The 14,281-nt window shown below is 38.6% G+C and overlaps 1 protein-coding gene across 2 annotated transcripts in view; it reads left to right on the plus strand.

The window, feature by feature from the left end:
- Window positions 1–14,281, plus strand: part of TGFBR3 (transforming growth factor beta receptor 3) — a 121,621-nt gene that overhangs the window by 95,243 nt on the left and 12,097 nt on the right. For both annotated transcript variants that reach the window (XM_054833218.1, XM_054833217.1), the window contains exons 8-15: window positions 735–924; window positions 2,149–2,474; window positions 3,360–3,509; window positions 5,313–5,444; window positions 5,704–5,871; window positions 8,622–8,921; window positions 10,246–10,366; window positions 14,106–14,141. In XM_054833218.1, the coding sequence (XP_054689193.1) occupies window positions 735–924; window positions 2,149–2,474; window positions 3,360–3,509; window positions 5,313–5,444; window positions 5,704–5,871; window positions 8,622–8,921; window positions 10,246–10,366; window positions 14,106–14,141 (1,423 nt within the window). The remainder of the gene's footprint in view (window positions 1–734; window positions 925–2,148; window positions 2,475–3,359; window positions 3,510–5,312; window positions 5,445–5,703; window positions 5,872–8,621; window positions 8,922–10,245; window positions 10,367–14,105; window positions 14,142–14,281) is intronic.

Consider the following 14,281-nt stretch of genomic DNA (forward strand, 5'->3'; position numbering starts at 1 on the left):
ATTGTTAATTAAATTCTATTTATGTGCAGAAAGTATACGTTGTCTTTTAAGTAGTTTGGCCTTACATAAACATACATGCTCTCACTTATCGCTCTATTAAGCATTTAATTCAGTCCTGTTTAACATACTCAACATTTTGCAGAGGAGGCACACAACACTTCTAGTATGAAGCTCATTGAGAGGCACAGACTGTCCTCAGTGCCAGCTGACTTTAAAGCATTAGCTCATATCAGCTCTGCTTCATGAGCATGCTATGGTTTGCCTTTTTCAGTAATGCTCATTTGAACAAAGGTTTTCCCGTATGTAGCTTCAGTGATGCTCTAATCAAAGAAATGAAGGGGGCATTTGAAAAAATCAGTTGTCATCTTGAGTTCACCTCACCTTAGAAGTCATTTCAGCTCAGTTGTGAAGAAAATACGGCATTATACAAATGCCAGTAAATACGTCTTTGTCTCGTTTAGGGATTAACAGTTTCTGACTACCTTGATTTATTGTTCTGCAGGCAGAGGTTGGGAGGAGGTGGGGGGCTTTTCTCCATGTGTGCAGCAGTTCTGTGCCAAAGGTGGCAGTTTGGTTTATTTCCCAGGTGTTCTCAGTTTTCTGTTATTTAATAGAGTAAAATAGAGTGAAGAACATGTTCAATCAGAGTCACTATTCCATTTTAAGTATCCTTAAATGGTAAATCATGAACCACGTTTTAAATGGTAAATCATGAACCTTGTTTTTCTTTGCAGACATCAAATAGTATTGGTTTTGGAAAGGAAACAGAACGATCCATGACTATGAGAAAATCAATAATACCCGATATTCCCTCATCGCATGAGAGTTTGATCAAGTGGGCTTATGAGCATAACTATAGTCCAGTTACTTCCTACACAAAAGCGCCCATTGCTAACAGATTTCATCTGCAACTTGAAGATACAGGTAAACTTGAAGATGGACTCTTAGCATATTAAAAAAAAATATCTTGTATTTCCAGGAATGTGATGATTTGAAAGGTGCTTTCTCAGTTTTGAAGCTTTGTTGTTGGACATTGCACTATTTTGACTGCTCATCATCAAGAATGTTGGTAATATCTATGAATGCTAGTTAAAAAAATAGTCTGTGGCTTTTTGATTAGAAAAGTCCAGGCAAATTGTGTTGTTTCCTCATATGTTGGCGGAATTAAATGGTTATAGTTAATCCAACTCAGAAGCCGTTATAGCTGACCATGCTCAGTGTTCACTGGAATGGACTTCAGCAACTGGATATCTTCTTAGTTAATAAATCCAGCTTTGATTTTATATTTTTTCCAAAAGTAGGAGTACAGTGTTTTCTTGAGACAATTAAATGAACATTTAAATTGTTTAAAGACAAAACTGGCTTACCAGAAAAGTCTGAGTGAACAGAATAAATACAACAGTTTAAAAAAATTTAGTTATTTGGCTGAAGTCATTGCTGATGTAAAGATATCTGAGTCCATCGAAGTTAGTGGAGTTGCATCTGCTTTTTCACTAATACTGAATTTCAACCACTAAAAATGTTGTTTAGGTGTTTTGATAAAGCTTATGTTCACATGAATTTTATCAGTTGCTCTCTCATGGGTTACAGATAACTATCTGCTTGGGCCAGACGTTGACATTTCTGTCCTGAGCAGTCACATGCATAAGCCAGGAGATAGTGTTCTCATTTACTCAGGATCAAATTAACTCTCATTTTACTTCAGTCTGGTTATGTAAGTAGTTCCACAAAAGTGGAGTGACTGAATTTGTGATGGGGCAGGTAATGGAAGAATTTCACCCGATGAATTGCACTTAGGCTATTTCAGCAGCACTAAAATAGTGTACTGCTGAACGTGATGTTTCTTTTACCTCTGTGGTTGCTTTTTGCATATAATAGGCCCACTCCTCAAAGCTTATTTTCAGCTCTAAGTGAGGCAGATTTCTAGCAGGGACTAAATATACCAAGATTAGATGCCTCAGTAAAAACTAAGTGGAGGAATTGTGGCTAGTTACCTGAAAAGTACAAAGATGCTGCTTTGGATGTGCTTCAAGAGCTTCCTTTCTGGATAATTTTTTTTTTTGTATGAAAATAATTAGTTCTGAATACTTTTAGGAAAAATATTGAATAACCTAATGTTCTTTTGTTGTTTTGTTTTGGTTTTTTTAGAAGAGATGAATGATGAAGAAGACCATTCCCTTCCTCCGGAGCTGACAGAATTGCTGGGTGCTAACCCACTGCCTGCCCCAAAGAATCCTGCATTAAGTGATGGCCTGACTTTTCCTTTTCACATTAACAGAGGAAGACATGACACAGTGGGAGAAGGAATATTCCCATCCAGGGATTCAGTGGATACATTAATAAATCATGACTTTGAGCATTCCCTCTCAAAACATAAAGAACCAGAAGAGGTTCAGGGCAGTGCTGATGTAGCCTTGTCAATAAAGTGTGATGACAAAGTCATGACAGTAGCTGTAGAAAAAGACTCTCTGCAGGTTGGTGTGATCTCTTATTCTCAAATTTGGGCAGACTTTTTTGAGCAGACCATTTTATTTCATAGAATCATTTAGACCTTTAAGATCATCGAGTCCAACTGTTAACCTAGCACTGCCAAGTCCACCACACAACCATGTCCCTGAGCACCACATCTACATGTCTTTTAAATACCTCCAGGGGTGGTGACTCCACCACTTCCCTGGGCAGCCTGTTCCAATGCTTGATAACCCTTTTGGTGAAGAAATTTTTCCTATTTGTATTTTGATTGAAAAAGTAAAAAAATTCTAAGATCTACAACCATCACCACCCAACCCCCCCCCCAAAAAATAGTTTGGTGAAGAAACTATACTGTAGATATTCTTTGCCATAACTCAGAGTCATGTTTCTTCTTTCCAACAATCTGGTAGTGTGTAGAGGGATTTCTGATTAAAGTTTTGCAGGGTCGATTCTGTCAAAAAATTACTGTACTCAACGATCAGTCTGAGGTTTTTAATCTCTGAAGTACAACAAAGCTGCTGTTGATAGCCGTGTGAGACCTGAATAGATCTGTCTTTACCATCTACCAGCTGACAGGTTGCTTGTGTCCATTTGCATTGTGGAAAAGAGCCTGATACAGACAGCATTTTTAGGTCACTTCAGACCAAACAGAGTCAGCATTATTAATCAGCAGATTAATAATGAACCTGTTGTTTTCTTTGTTCCATGTTACATTTATTCTCTGTCTGTCATGTATAACAGCATTTTGAGAGTGACCTTCCCTGGATGGCAGTACAATGAACTTCACTTCCTACTATCAGCAGTCATGAACAGTATTCTGAGCTGCACTTTAAGCAAGAGCCTAACACAATTGTGTTTCAGCCACTTACAAAGCACCTTTGTTTCAGGCTAGCGGGTACACGAGGACAGAACTCTCGCTGCTGGATCACTCTTGCAAAGCCAGGATGAATGGCACCCATTTCATTTTGGAGTCTTTGCTGAACAAGTGCGGGACTCGGACAGCATATATCTTGAACAAGATTGTTTATTTTAACTCTGTGAGTATTTTACAAAGAGGAGCCGCCTTCTGCACCGCACATCATAGTGGTACAAGGAAGCCATTGTAGTTAGCTTTAGTCTTAGCAAAAAGGAGGCATCCTGATCTTTTCCTGTCTAGCTCAAACCTAGTTGCAGCTACAGTCCCTGTATTCAAGGAGGTATGAAGGCTGCACATTCAGTGTGCTCCTGTGGTCAGATAGTATCCCAAAGGAAAAAGGAGGAGTTGGAGTTAAATACTTTTACAAAACTGCATGGCTGTACATTGGGGGCCATCTGTACCAGTCTCAGAAGTTGCAACGGCTTTCCCTATGCAGCTTTGATGTACCCATACATAAGCAGTACTACTGTAAGGGGGAATAGGAGTGAAGTCTTGTGATTGCATGAAGCAATAACATTTAATTCATATGCTGAATTATTTCAAGTGAAATTTTTTCTTCCAAAATTGTGTGTGAAAAAGGCTTTCAAAGTGTGAGGAAAAGATGTTATCTGTGCATGCTTCTCTCTTATAATTTGGATTCATATTTGCTATCACTTGATGTACGTGATGAAGGGACTTTTAGTTCTTGTATATGAGTGATGATGCAAAGGAGCCCGCTTAGGTTCTAAGTGACTGCTTCCAGACTGGCTCAGCTTATGAGCTTGAGTACAGTGCAGCTAATCTGGGTTGGAAAGTAATGACACGTTTCTCTTGCTGAGCTTTCCAGTACATAGAAGCAACCTTGGCAAATGATGGAAAGCCTGTGGTCCAACCCAAACATAGCTAAGGCAATCTGATCTGACCTTGCCTAGTTAAAACTGTTCTGTACTGGCAAGTCTGTAGCACCTAACTTTAGAAACAGTCCTAAACCAAGACTGTGGATAGAAACATCTCCAAACTACAGAATAGCACGTGTCTGGAGCTAAATACTGTCATTGTTCCTATATTCTATTACGGCCTAAACTAAAATGGGTATTTGCCTCCTCTTCTTTCCTCATCATGTCTTTTAATAGTCTTGGCTACTCCCTTAAACTCTGAATCATGTATTCTTTCAGAATTTGGGAGCTTTTCTCCTAAAAAATAAATGGCATGCAGTGGAGTCTCAAAGAGTGTGTATGTCACTTCTTAGCAGTTGCTCTGTGTCCAAGAAAACAAAGATGAAGTCCTGGAAAGGAGGGGACTAGCTGAGGAGCCGCAGGGCATACAGAAGCAGAGTGCAGAACATTGGAAAACAAACCAGGGACTTTACAGATGAAGAAATGGAGAAGTGTGCAAAGGGTGGGGGGTGGGGTGGGGGTGGCAAGGGGGAGGGGAGCCTCAGTAGAAATTCAGAGAAAAACCAGGGAAAAATGAAGAAAGGGACATCATGGATTTGGGCATACATCTCTGAAAAAAATATGCAAATGACAGAAGAGAAAATCCTTTAATGACCCTAACACTTTCAGTGATTTTTTTCTGTGAGTGCATTAAAGAAAACTGCAAGTTGCAAAAGGTCACTTTAGAAAGCCATTTCTTTTTTTAAGGTTGGTTATGGAAATACCAGAAACAGAATGGAAATGCTAGGGTGCGCATTCAGACACCAGCACCCAGACTATCTTTTCTGGCTCTGAATTCTGGAAAAAAACTAAGGAGCATTCCCCAAATATAACCTACATATCTTAGATGCTCAGCACAAGGCTCTTTAAGACGTGCTTTGACCATCTGCTTAGCTGGTGCACTTCTTTTGGCCTTTCCATTGTTCTGAAGAGAGAAGAAAATAATAATAATGAAGAGAGAGTGCTCAGTTATCACCTAATTTTATGTGTTTGCAATATCTTTTGTGCAGATTGTCATTCAGCTGTCATCACCAGCTGAAAGCAGCGGCTTGGATGATGATGACATGGAATCAGGTGATAATGGATTTCCAGGGGATGCTGATGAGGGAGACGTTGCTTTCTCAAGCTGGCCTGAAATAGCGGTATGTTACTCTCTGGTTTGCACCTGACAACAGAGGAAATGCCTATTGTAATGGGCACTTCACATAAATTACATTAATTGCATACCAATTAATTTGTCTTTTAACACATTTCTTCTCACTTCTATTTCTTATGACCCTGTTGAAGATTTGCACTAAGTAGACAGGCCGTGGGTGGGCCTGTATTGTACACTCCAAATTTGTCCGTATCCAGCTATGGCTCCTGACTCAGGATGTATTTGTATTGTGTTTTTCATTTCAGTTTAACTGCACGCTGCACCAGCCAGAGGATGACAGAGGCATGTTCTGGCCTCCTGAACCACACATCGCCAATGTGACCTTCAACATGGAGCTGTACAAAACAGATCTGTTCCTTGCTCCCTCCCAAGGACTCTTCTCTGTTGCTGAGAATGGACCAATATATGTAGAGGTAACAAACTGAAAAAGGCTTTCAAACTAACAGAAACATTTTGAAAGGTCATGCAACTGAGCCAAATCTGTGCTCATGAGCTGAAAGGTCTCGTTGTGCAGTTGCTTTAGGCAGACAGGTAGGTCCTTTGGTGGTTGCAGAGAACAGAAACTATGGGGTAAAGAGGGAGGACAATGTTTTGAGTCAAAACCAAAGGATTCCTGCAAAATGGATGAATTTAACTACAAGGTAAATTGGTGATTCTTGCCAAATCTGCTTTTCTGTGAAGAACTTAAAGGTGGTCTCTGAGCTCTTGCTCTGAACAGGCATTTCGTGATGAAGACTTCAGGGTTCGTTTTATTGGGTAATATGGCTGAACCTCATCTGAAAGATGTAGACGTGCAAAAAATGGTTACAACTGTCTGCCTTATGCTAGTGTTCTTGGGTTATAAAGTTAATACAGATTCTCATCTCTCTCCAATCCACTTGCAAACACCAGTTACGCTTACAAACACCATCCTTCTGAATACTATCACACAAGAGATCTAACAGCTTTAGATAAATAAGACCAGCAAAGTCACCAGCCAGGTACCCTTGACTTCAGGTATGTTTTGGACCTGGTAATTTTACCACGTGTTGCTAAGTTGCTTATGAAATCTGGGGAATTTCAAACCAATAGTCAGCATTTCTAAAGATAGTCATGTGAACAGAATTTGGATTTTTCAAATAACAGTACACATTAATAAATACAACGTTTGCAATGAAGTAGTTTCACCAGTTCATAGATGAGTAAATCAAGGAGTGGTGAGCTATGGGCTTATAAGACCAGGGAAGTGAGTATATTGACTGAAGCAGTGCTGTGCCATGGTTCTCTTGCCCAAGTTAGTTCCTCTTTGTGAGCCCACGTTGCATATGATAAGCATAGTGGCCCATTTGACATTGGTACAATTTTCTTCATTGTTTCAGTATGTTGTAGCTCTTGTCATTCTCTATCCAGTGAAAAGTACTTAAGACAGTTGGAGCAAAAAGAAAGTATGTCATGCTCAGTTAAGAATATGTTATGAAAGAGAAATTATTTTTTTTCATTTGGATAAAACAGGCTGCTTTCTTCAGTGACCTGGGATGAATCCCTCTGGCTCCAGGCTCTCTGGATTTGTCTGGTTCTGGAGCTGTTTATTCAGACAGATGTTCTGATTTCTTCATCACCTGTCCTGGCAGAAGCCTTTTTTTCTGTTTCTCTTTCTTGCACAGTGGAAAATCTGTATCAGTTTTGAACTTCTGTAACTCCATTTTTAGCTGACACAGATTAATTTTTTTTTTTCATTTTCGTTTCTCTGTTGCTTTTGTTACTAACAAATATATTTTGGTTTTTTGATCAATAAATTACTTAGGTCATAATCTGTAAGAACTCTATATCTGCCTTTTCCTTCTCTGCTAAAAATGTTTTTTGTATTTTAATCTTTTGGCATTTTTTTCTTTGTTTCCCTATTGTCATTTCCTTATCATATTTTGGTCTCACCTTCCTTCTGTGGTTCTCTTCTTTCTTTGAGAGAGCATTCATCCTTTCATTTACCTGATGGTGTTTCATGATACTGTAGTATGCCTGTCCTTCTTGCCACAATCTCTTTTTTAACTAGCTTACACCATCAGTTTGTTTACCTGTCAGTATCTGTGGCTTGACTTTCACTCTATTTCTGTTCTTTTTAAAAGATGGTCTTTCTTGCTTAGATGCTTTAGCACATTCTTTCATCTCTAATTTGATTGCTGTGTACATAAGGGAGAGAAAAAAAATTAGAAACGCCATTATTCACTGCACAGCTCATAGCATCCAAAAATTTCTGTATAGACCACAGGAAAATTGGCAGGCTCTTCCTTAAATGTACATGCAGCACATATGGATTAAGTACACATTTAAGGCATATTTCTTCTAAGAAGAAAATTATTTCTTGTGGAACTGTTTTCATCAGGCAGTGTTAATGGTTAGGCACAGCACTTCTGTTGTTTATTAAGAGCAGCATGCTTCATTTGTTACAAATTCCATTTAAATTTTTTTCCTAATTATTCTGTAGCATTTGTTATCTGCATTCCAGTCCAGCTGAACAACATCAGTGCCCTGGAAGTTTGCAGTCTTAATTATTTTTCCTAAAAGAATATGAATTTCAGACTTACAATAAACTAAAAGGATCATTTCACAATAAATTATGGCTTTTTAGGAGGCTCCCCCACCCCCTCAGCCCAGGAATGCCACCCACACATCAGACCATGACCTCCTCTCTGGCTCTGCATTCCTCTCCTAGCTGGGGGTGGGTTCTCTGTTGTGACTGTTGCTTTTATTATTTTTTTTTCCTTTTTCATTAAAGTTTCAAACAGATACAAAAGTTTCAAATAGATAGAAAGACGTGGAATTAGTGATTGACTTCCACGCAGCTCTGTTACAGTCTGTGTGCCTAAGGGAAGCAGCGCCATCTCAGGTGGCAGTCTTGGTCATTAAAATCTGCGTGTCTGATCCGGGCTGGGTTTTTCATCTGCTTTCGGAAAGATAAGGGATTGCTGTATTTATGCATGGTTATGCTATTAAACAGCTGCTGATTCTGAAACCACAGATTTTCTGTCCCTCAGTTTGACAGTCTATCCTTAACATTTAGCCTTCAAAATAGTTCAGATTGGAAGTGGCACTGGAAAACTGCTTAAAAAGTTGTTGAAAATGTTAATGAAATGTGAACTAAAAATGTCATTTCTGAGATCTTACTGTCTCTTTCTTTTTAATGCAGGTGTCTGTGACTAAAGCTGACAGATCCTTGGGCTTTGCCATTCAAACATGCTTTGTTTCCCCGTTTTCAAATCCAGATAGAATGTCTGACTACACCATTATAGAAAACATTTGTCCTAAAGATGAATCTGTTAAATTCTACAGCATTGAGAAGGTGAACTTTCTGATACCACATGCACAGAAGGACAAAAAAAGGTTCAGCTTTGTGTTTAAAACAATGTTCAACATCTCACTGCTCTTTCTTCACTGCGAGTTGACTTTGTGTACAAATAAAGACAAAGATACTCAAGGACTTCCAAAGGTCAGTAATTTACTGAAGTCTAAACTTCTGATATTTTTTTCATCTGAACTTTGAAGTCAATGAACAGTTTTCTATGGAATTGATGTAATGAACATGATACCTCTAGGCTCATGATTTTAATTGATAAAAGTTATGATGCTATGCATTTTGACTGTATAATTTACAGTTTCCATTTAAATTTGGGCCCCTCACTACAAGACAGACCTGAGGTGCTGGAGTGTGTCCAAAGAAGAGCAGCGAAGCTGGTGAAGGGCCTAGAGCACAAGTCTTATGAGGAGCAGCTGAGGGAACTGGGGTCCTTTAAGTCTGGAGAAAAGGAGGCTGAGGGGAGACCTTATCGCTCTCTACAACTACCTGAAAGGAGGTTGTAGTGAGGTGGGGTTCGGTCTCTTCTCCAAAGTAACAAGCGATAGAACAAGAGGAGATGGCTTCAAGTTGTGCCAGGGAAAGTTTGGATTAGATATTAGGAAAAATTTCTTCACTAAAGGGTTGTCAAGCATTGGAACAGGCTTTCCAGGGAAGTGGTGGAGTCACCATCCCTGGAGGTATTTAAAAGCTGATGTGACTCTTAGGGACATGGTTTAGTGGTGGACTTGGCAGTGTTAGGTTAACAGTTGGATTCGATCTTAAAAGTCTTTTCCAACCAAAACGATTCTATGATTCTATTCTATGATTCTAAATTTCGTTAGGTGGTTACATGGGATAAATAGAAATTGTTTTTTATTATGTGAGTGGTTCAGATTTATCTTTGCTATCCATATCACATCTATACCCAAAGCACAAACAACGTTAGCTTTAATTTCCAAAGACATGCATAATTTCAAATAATATTGCAATCTGATTGTAACAAAAGCGAATTGCCAAATTTTGCTTTATAACTAATGGAAATGGCTGCAAATTAGTTGTTAATGTGTTCTATGAATTTGGGATTTATTTTTACTTTGGGGGTATATGCACATCCTCCTTAAAATGTATTATTTTAAAGATCGTTTGTCATTGTCGATGAACATGTGTTGGTGGCTACAGTTTTGGCTACCAGATTTTTAAAAAACATCCTAAAATAAAATAATTACTACCATTTAAGTTCAATAGTAACACTCTCATAAGGTTAGAGGATCCTTAATGAAGGCAAAGGTTGCCTCCTGAAGCACAGCTAAGAATTACCTTTGATAGTACATTACCCGGGGGTTGTTTGGAGGTTCCTTTCTTTTTTTTGGTAAATAATATAGGATAAAACTGATAATGAGGCAACTGTGCAGCTGGCACAGCTGTCCTGGCAGAGAGATGACATTCTGACCTCATACACTGTTTTTTCCACTTACAGTGCATTCCTCCTGATGAAGCTTGCACCTCTCTCAATGTGGACATGATCTTGGCCATGATGCACAACAAGAAAACCTTCACCAAGCCCCTTGTTGTAATAACACATGAAGGAAAACCAGAAGGTATGAAAATGAGCTTGAACTGTTTAATAAAGCTATATATGTTATATTGTGTAACACTATAACTGCTTGAAATGAGGGAGTACTCCAAATATGTGACATCGTATAATCTTGTGGTGATACTGTGTTTGTAATATGTTACTTGTTTAGACATTTCCCTGGCAGCAATCATCAGGGCAGTTCATTGTCGGTTTTTAACTGTCTTTATTGATCTCTGGACATGTGGTTTTGCCAGGCATTGAGAAAGGAATACCGTACTACACAATATGGGGTTCAGAAGCATGAATATAGCAGTAGCGCTTCCAGCAACTTCTTGTTGCTCAAAGATCAAAGGCAGTGCTCTGCTTCCTGCTGTATCATTTCTTTATTGTGCTTGTAAATATATATTTAGGAATAATAACAATAACATAAGAATATGCCCTGTGAGTGATGGGAAATAAGAACTGTTTTCACAGTTTTGTTTAATTTGAAAGTTTTTCTTAGTGAATCCCTCTGACAACAGCATCAGTCATGTTTTGATGCATTCATAGAAGAAAATATATGTGCATTATCTTGTCTTTTTGTATTATCATGGGAGTTTAATCAGAAGATTCAGTGGTTTCACGTGCACATCAAAATCTTCCAATTGTGTCCAAAGGCTGGCTGACCTTTGGAATGCTCTTTGGGGAGCGTCAAAAGGATGGGGATCAGAAGTCCTTTAACCTCCGTTGTACAGTGCATGCTTTTTAGTCTTCAAACAATTTGCTAGGGGATGTAAGCAACAACTGTTTCTGTTTAACTCTGCAAGTCAGCTCGTGGGGGTTTTTTAAAAATTTGTTAATACAGATCAAATCCACTATGAATTAAAGGCAAGTATTTGATCTTTTCAGTGTGGCACAATTAAAATTGTGCTTTGGGCCTGATTCTGCACTCTTTCTTTTGCAAAGCTTTTTCTTTTTTTGGTTAGTGGTTATTCTATTGGGAATGAGTAAATCCTGCAACTGAAGTTCAGCTTTCAATAAACAGACTCGTACTCTGAGCTCTCTTGCCCTTCCGATGTGTGGAGCATTGTGCGCAGCTCCCGTCTCAGGATTCGCTCAGAATGTTGTCTTTGTCAGAGGCACAAGGTCTTAGTGTGCAAAGATGAGCTAAATTTATAAAGATTAGTTACAAGACAACAGTGCGATAGAGTATTTTGTGGTATTGTGGGTGATTTAGTCTAATTGTGGGATGTTTGGTGGAAATCTCAGCATATCACAGCTTTCAGACATAATACAAAGTGGCACATTAACAACGTAGCTTTGTTGGTATGCAGTTGTTCTGCAGTGAATCAAACAACCCCTTTCTAAAAGCCAAATGCCGTTGTTGGCCGATACATGAACCTAAGATTTGGAGAAAAAATTATATCGCATTACTGAACAGGAGAATTTACATCTCAGAGGTGTGGTTCTTCGTTTTCTTTCATGTGAACAGGCCAGCTTTCATTGTTGTAAACCATATTATGTGAGTTACTGCCATTGGATCTGCTCTCCAAGCCAAATGGAGAAGTCATGTCCTTGACATTTCAAAAATCAGAACAAACTGGTCACTTTTTTTTTTTCTTCAGACATAAGCTTATGACTGTCATTGACTGTAATAGAAATAACAACTGTATATCTAAATGAGAATTAACTCTTCCTCCCCTCCTAATTTTGTTATTTACAAGCTCAGTTGCTTACATTATTGCAGTACATCCCAGTGGAAGTGTCTAAAACCTAACTCCATGCCACGTTCTTTCCCTTTGCATTCCTGCATTTCACACACACTCTCCCCCACTTCAGTGAAAGGCATATGGATGGCCATTTAAATGCTAGGAAATACATGTTCTTCTGTTGAAATAATCTACCAGTGTCATTGTTCAGATTATTGCTAAGTGTGGAAAGTTTAGATTATTATTTCTACAGCAAAAGGAGACAGGTCATAGAAAAGAGGTCAAGTGAGCAGCTAACAAGTGCCTCTATCCTACAAAGGTATAGAAAATCATGATAATTTCTAAAGGCTGGCTGCTGATGTTTTTAAATTAGATGCTTTTCCTGGTCCTCAAGGATTTCCACTGCTTCTGTGTTGCTCTGAGCAAACCACATTAAAATACATGTAAGGACTGGATGACTGGGGAGAATTGATAATGGGCTACACACCTATCATTAATTAGCAGACTCTATATTCTCTGTAGAGAGGCCAGTGACAGAATGAGCATGAAAAATTCATTCTCCCTTCAGCTCAGAAGGCATTTTCTTGGCACTTGGGACCTGCTAGTGGAGTGTTTGGACAATCTGATAGCGCCCTTACCCATGTTTGTACTGTTCAATGCTCCTTGGTTTCAGTCCAGCCCTCCTCACAAATCTTACATTCAGTTATGCTGTTGCTGTTATGTGTACTTGACGACTTTCCAGTTTATTTGTGCATGCACACACCCACCGCCCCTCTGTTCTCACCTGTTTCCTACTGCTGTTCCACCTCTTCCCTACCATCCTGCCAAGAATGATCTGGAAGAGATACTTGTGTGTTACAACAAGTGACAATAATGCAGTTGAAGAATAAAATGCTTTTTTGGATATTGTAGGCATATGTGTCTGGGCCTAATCGTCTTATAGGATATTGCTGGCAGTTTAGTGCTGCCATTTGGGTTTTAGAAGTTAGAAGCATAGTCTTGGTTTAGGAATACTTTAAAGAAAAATATTTATTTTCAGTGTTTTTGAGCCTCTATGTTTACATAGCAATTAAATTTTTTATTCATTTGCTAAAGATACAAAAACAAGTATTGGGACACCATCTTATCAAATCCTTTTACAGCTGTTGCACTGAACACTCTCAGATATGCCAGAATTTAAATGAGATCCCTAGGTTACTGGCCAATGCAGAAGCAGACTGCAGCTAACCAAACAGGTCCTCGGGTCTGAAGCCAGAATCTCTGGCTCTTCTGTTTGAGGTGGCATTCTTGGAGAAAGATAAGAGAAGCCAGTTAAGCAAAAGAAGGGAAAATTCTTCATTTTTTAACATATGTTTACTTGTCTCTTTCTGTTACATGCTGATAATGATGATGATATTTTATATTCTTGCCAAGAACAATAGCTTTGATATAATAGCTATGAGCTTTTATTTCCTATATATAATTAAAAACCAAAACAAAACAAAAAAACAACCCAAGTTCCAAGACAGAATACCAAGTAGGACTCGGGAAAATGTGTGAATCAACACATATTCATGCAGTTTGGACAAAGGAGTCTGTATCATGCCATAATACAGACTTTTCTTTAGAGGTGATAGCCAGTGTTTGATTTTAATTTCATGTGTGTGATTTAGCATGCTGGTATCTCATGGTTGTGATTAGTGAGTAGTCAGGTGAATGTAATCACCTTGGAACCGCCTTTGCAATCTGTGCTCTTTAAAGGCTCCACGTAGGGATAACCAGAGTTACTGCAGGTCCAGCCTGATGACATCGGGGTGGGAAAGGTTGCGGTGTACTTGCCAGCAAAATATATGATGCATGAACTATACTGTAGATATGTTCACCCAAGGAATGATCAATATACGAATAGAATTTTTCTGAGCTGAGCAAGATTATTGAATTCAGGATGGTTTTCCTGAAGTTCCTGGTTTGTAAAAATTACAATTAATGTCTTTCTGTTAGATCAGATCCTGAAGGTTGCTTGCATAGTTTATAGACTGTATGTGGAACTCTGTGTGATTAATGTTTTGTGGGTTTTGTTTTTGTTTAAATTAGATCCTTCCCTTCCAAAGCCAAATGTGAGACAGCCACGTAAGTAACTCTTAAACCAATCTCTTGCAAGCCTTAAACTTTTGTCTAGACACTATTAGATCAATGAAGAAAATTATCTTCAAGTTTTCTGAGTGTGTGTGTGTTTAAATTCTGGGACAGAATAGAATTCTGACTGTATT

This window comes from Grus americana, chromosome 8, assembly GCF_028858705.1.
Source record: "Grus americana isolate bGruAme1 chromosome 8, bGruAme1.mat, whole genome shotgun sequence".
Taxonomy (NCBI): domain Eukaryota; kingdom Metazoa; phylum Chordata; class Aves; order Gruiformes; family Gruidae; genus Grus; species Grus americana.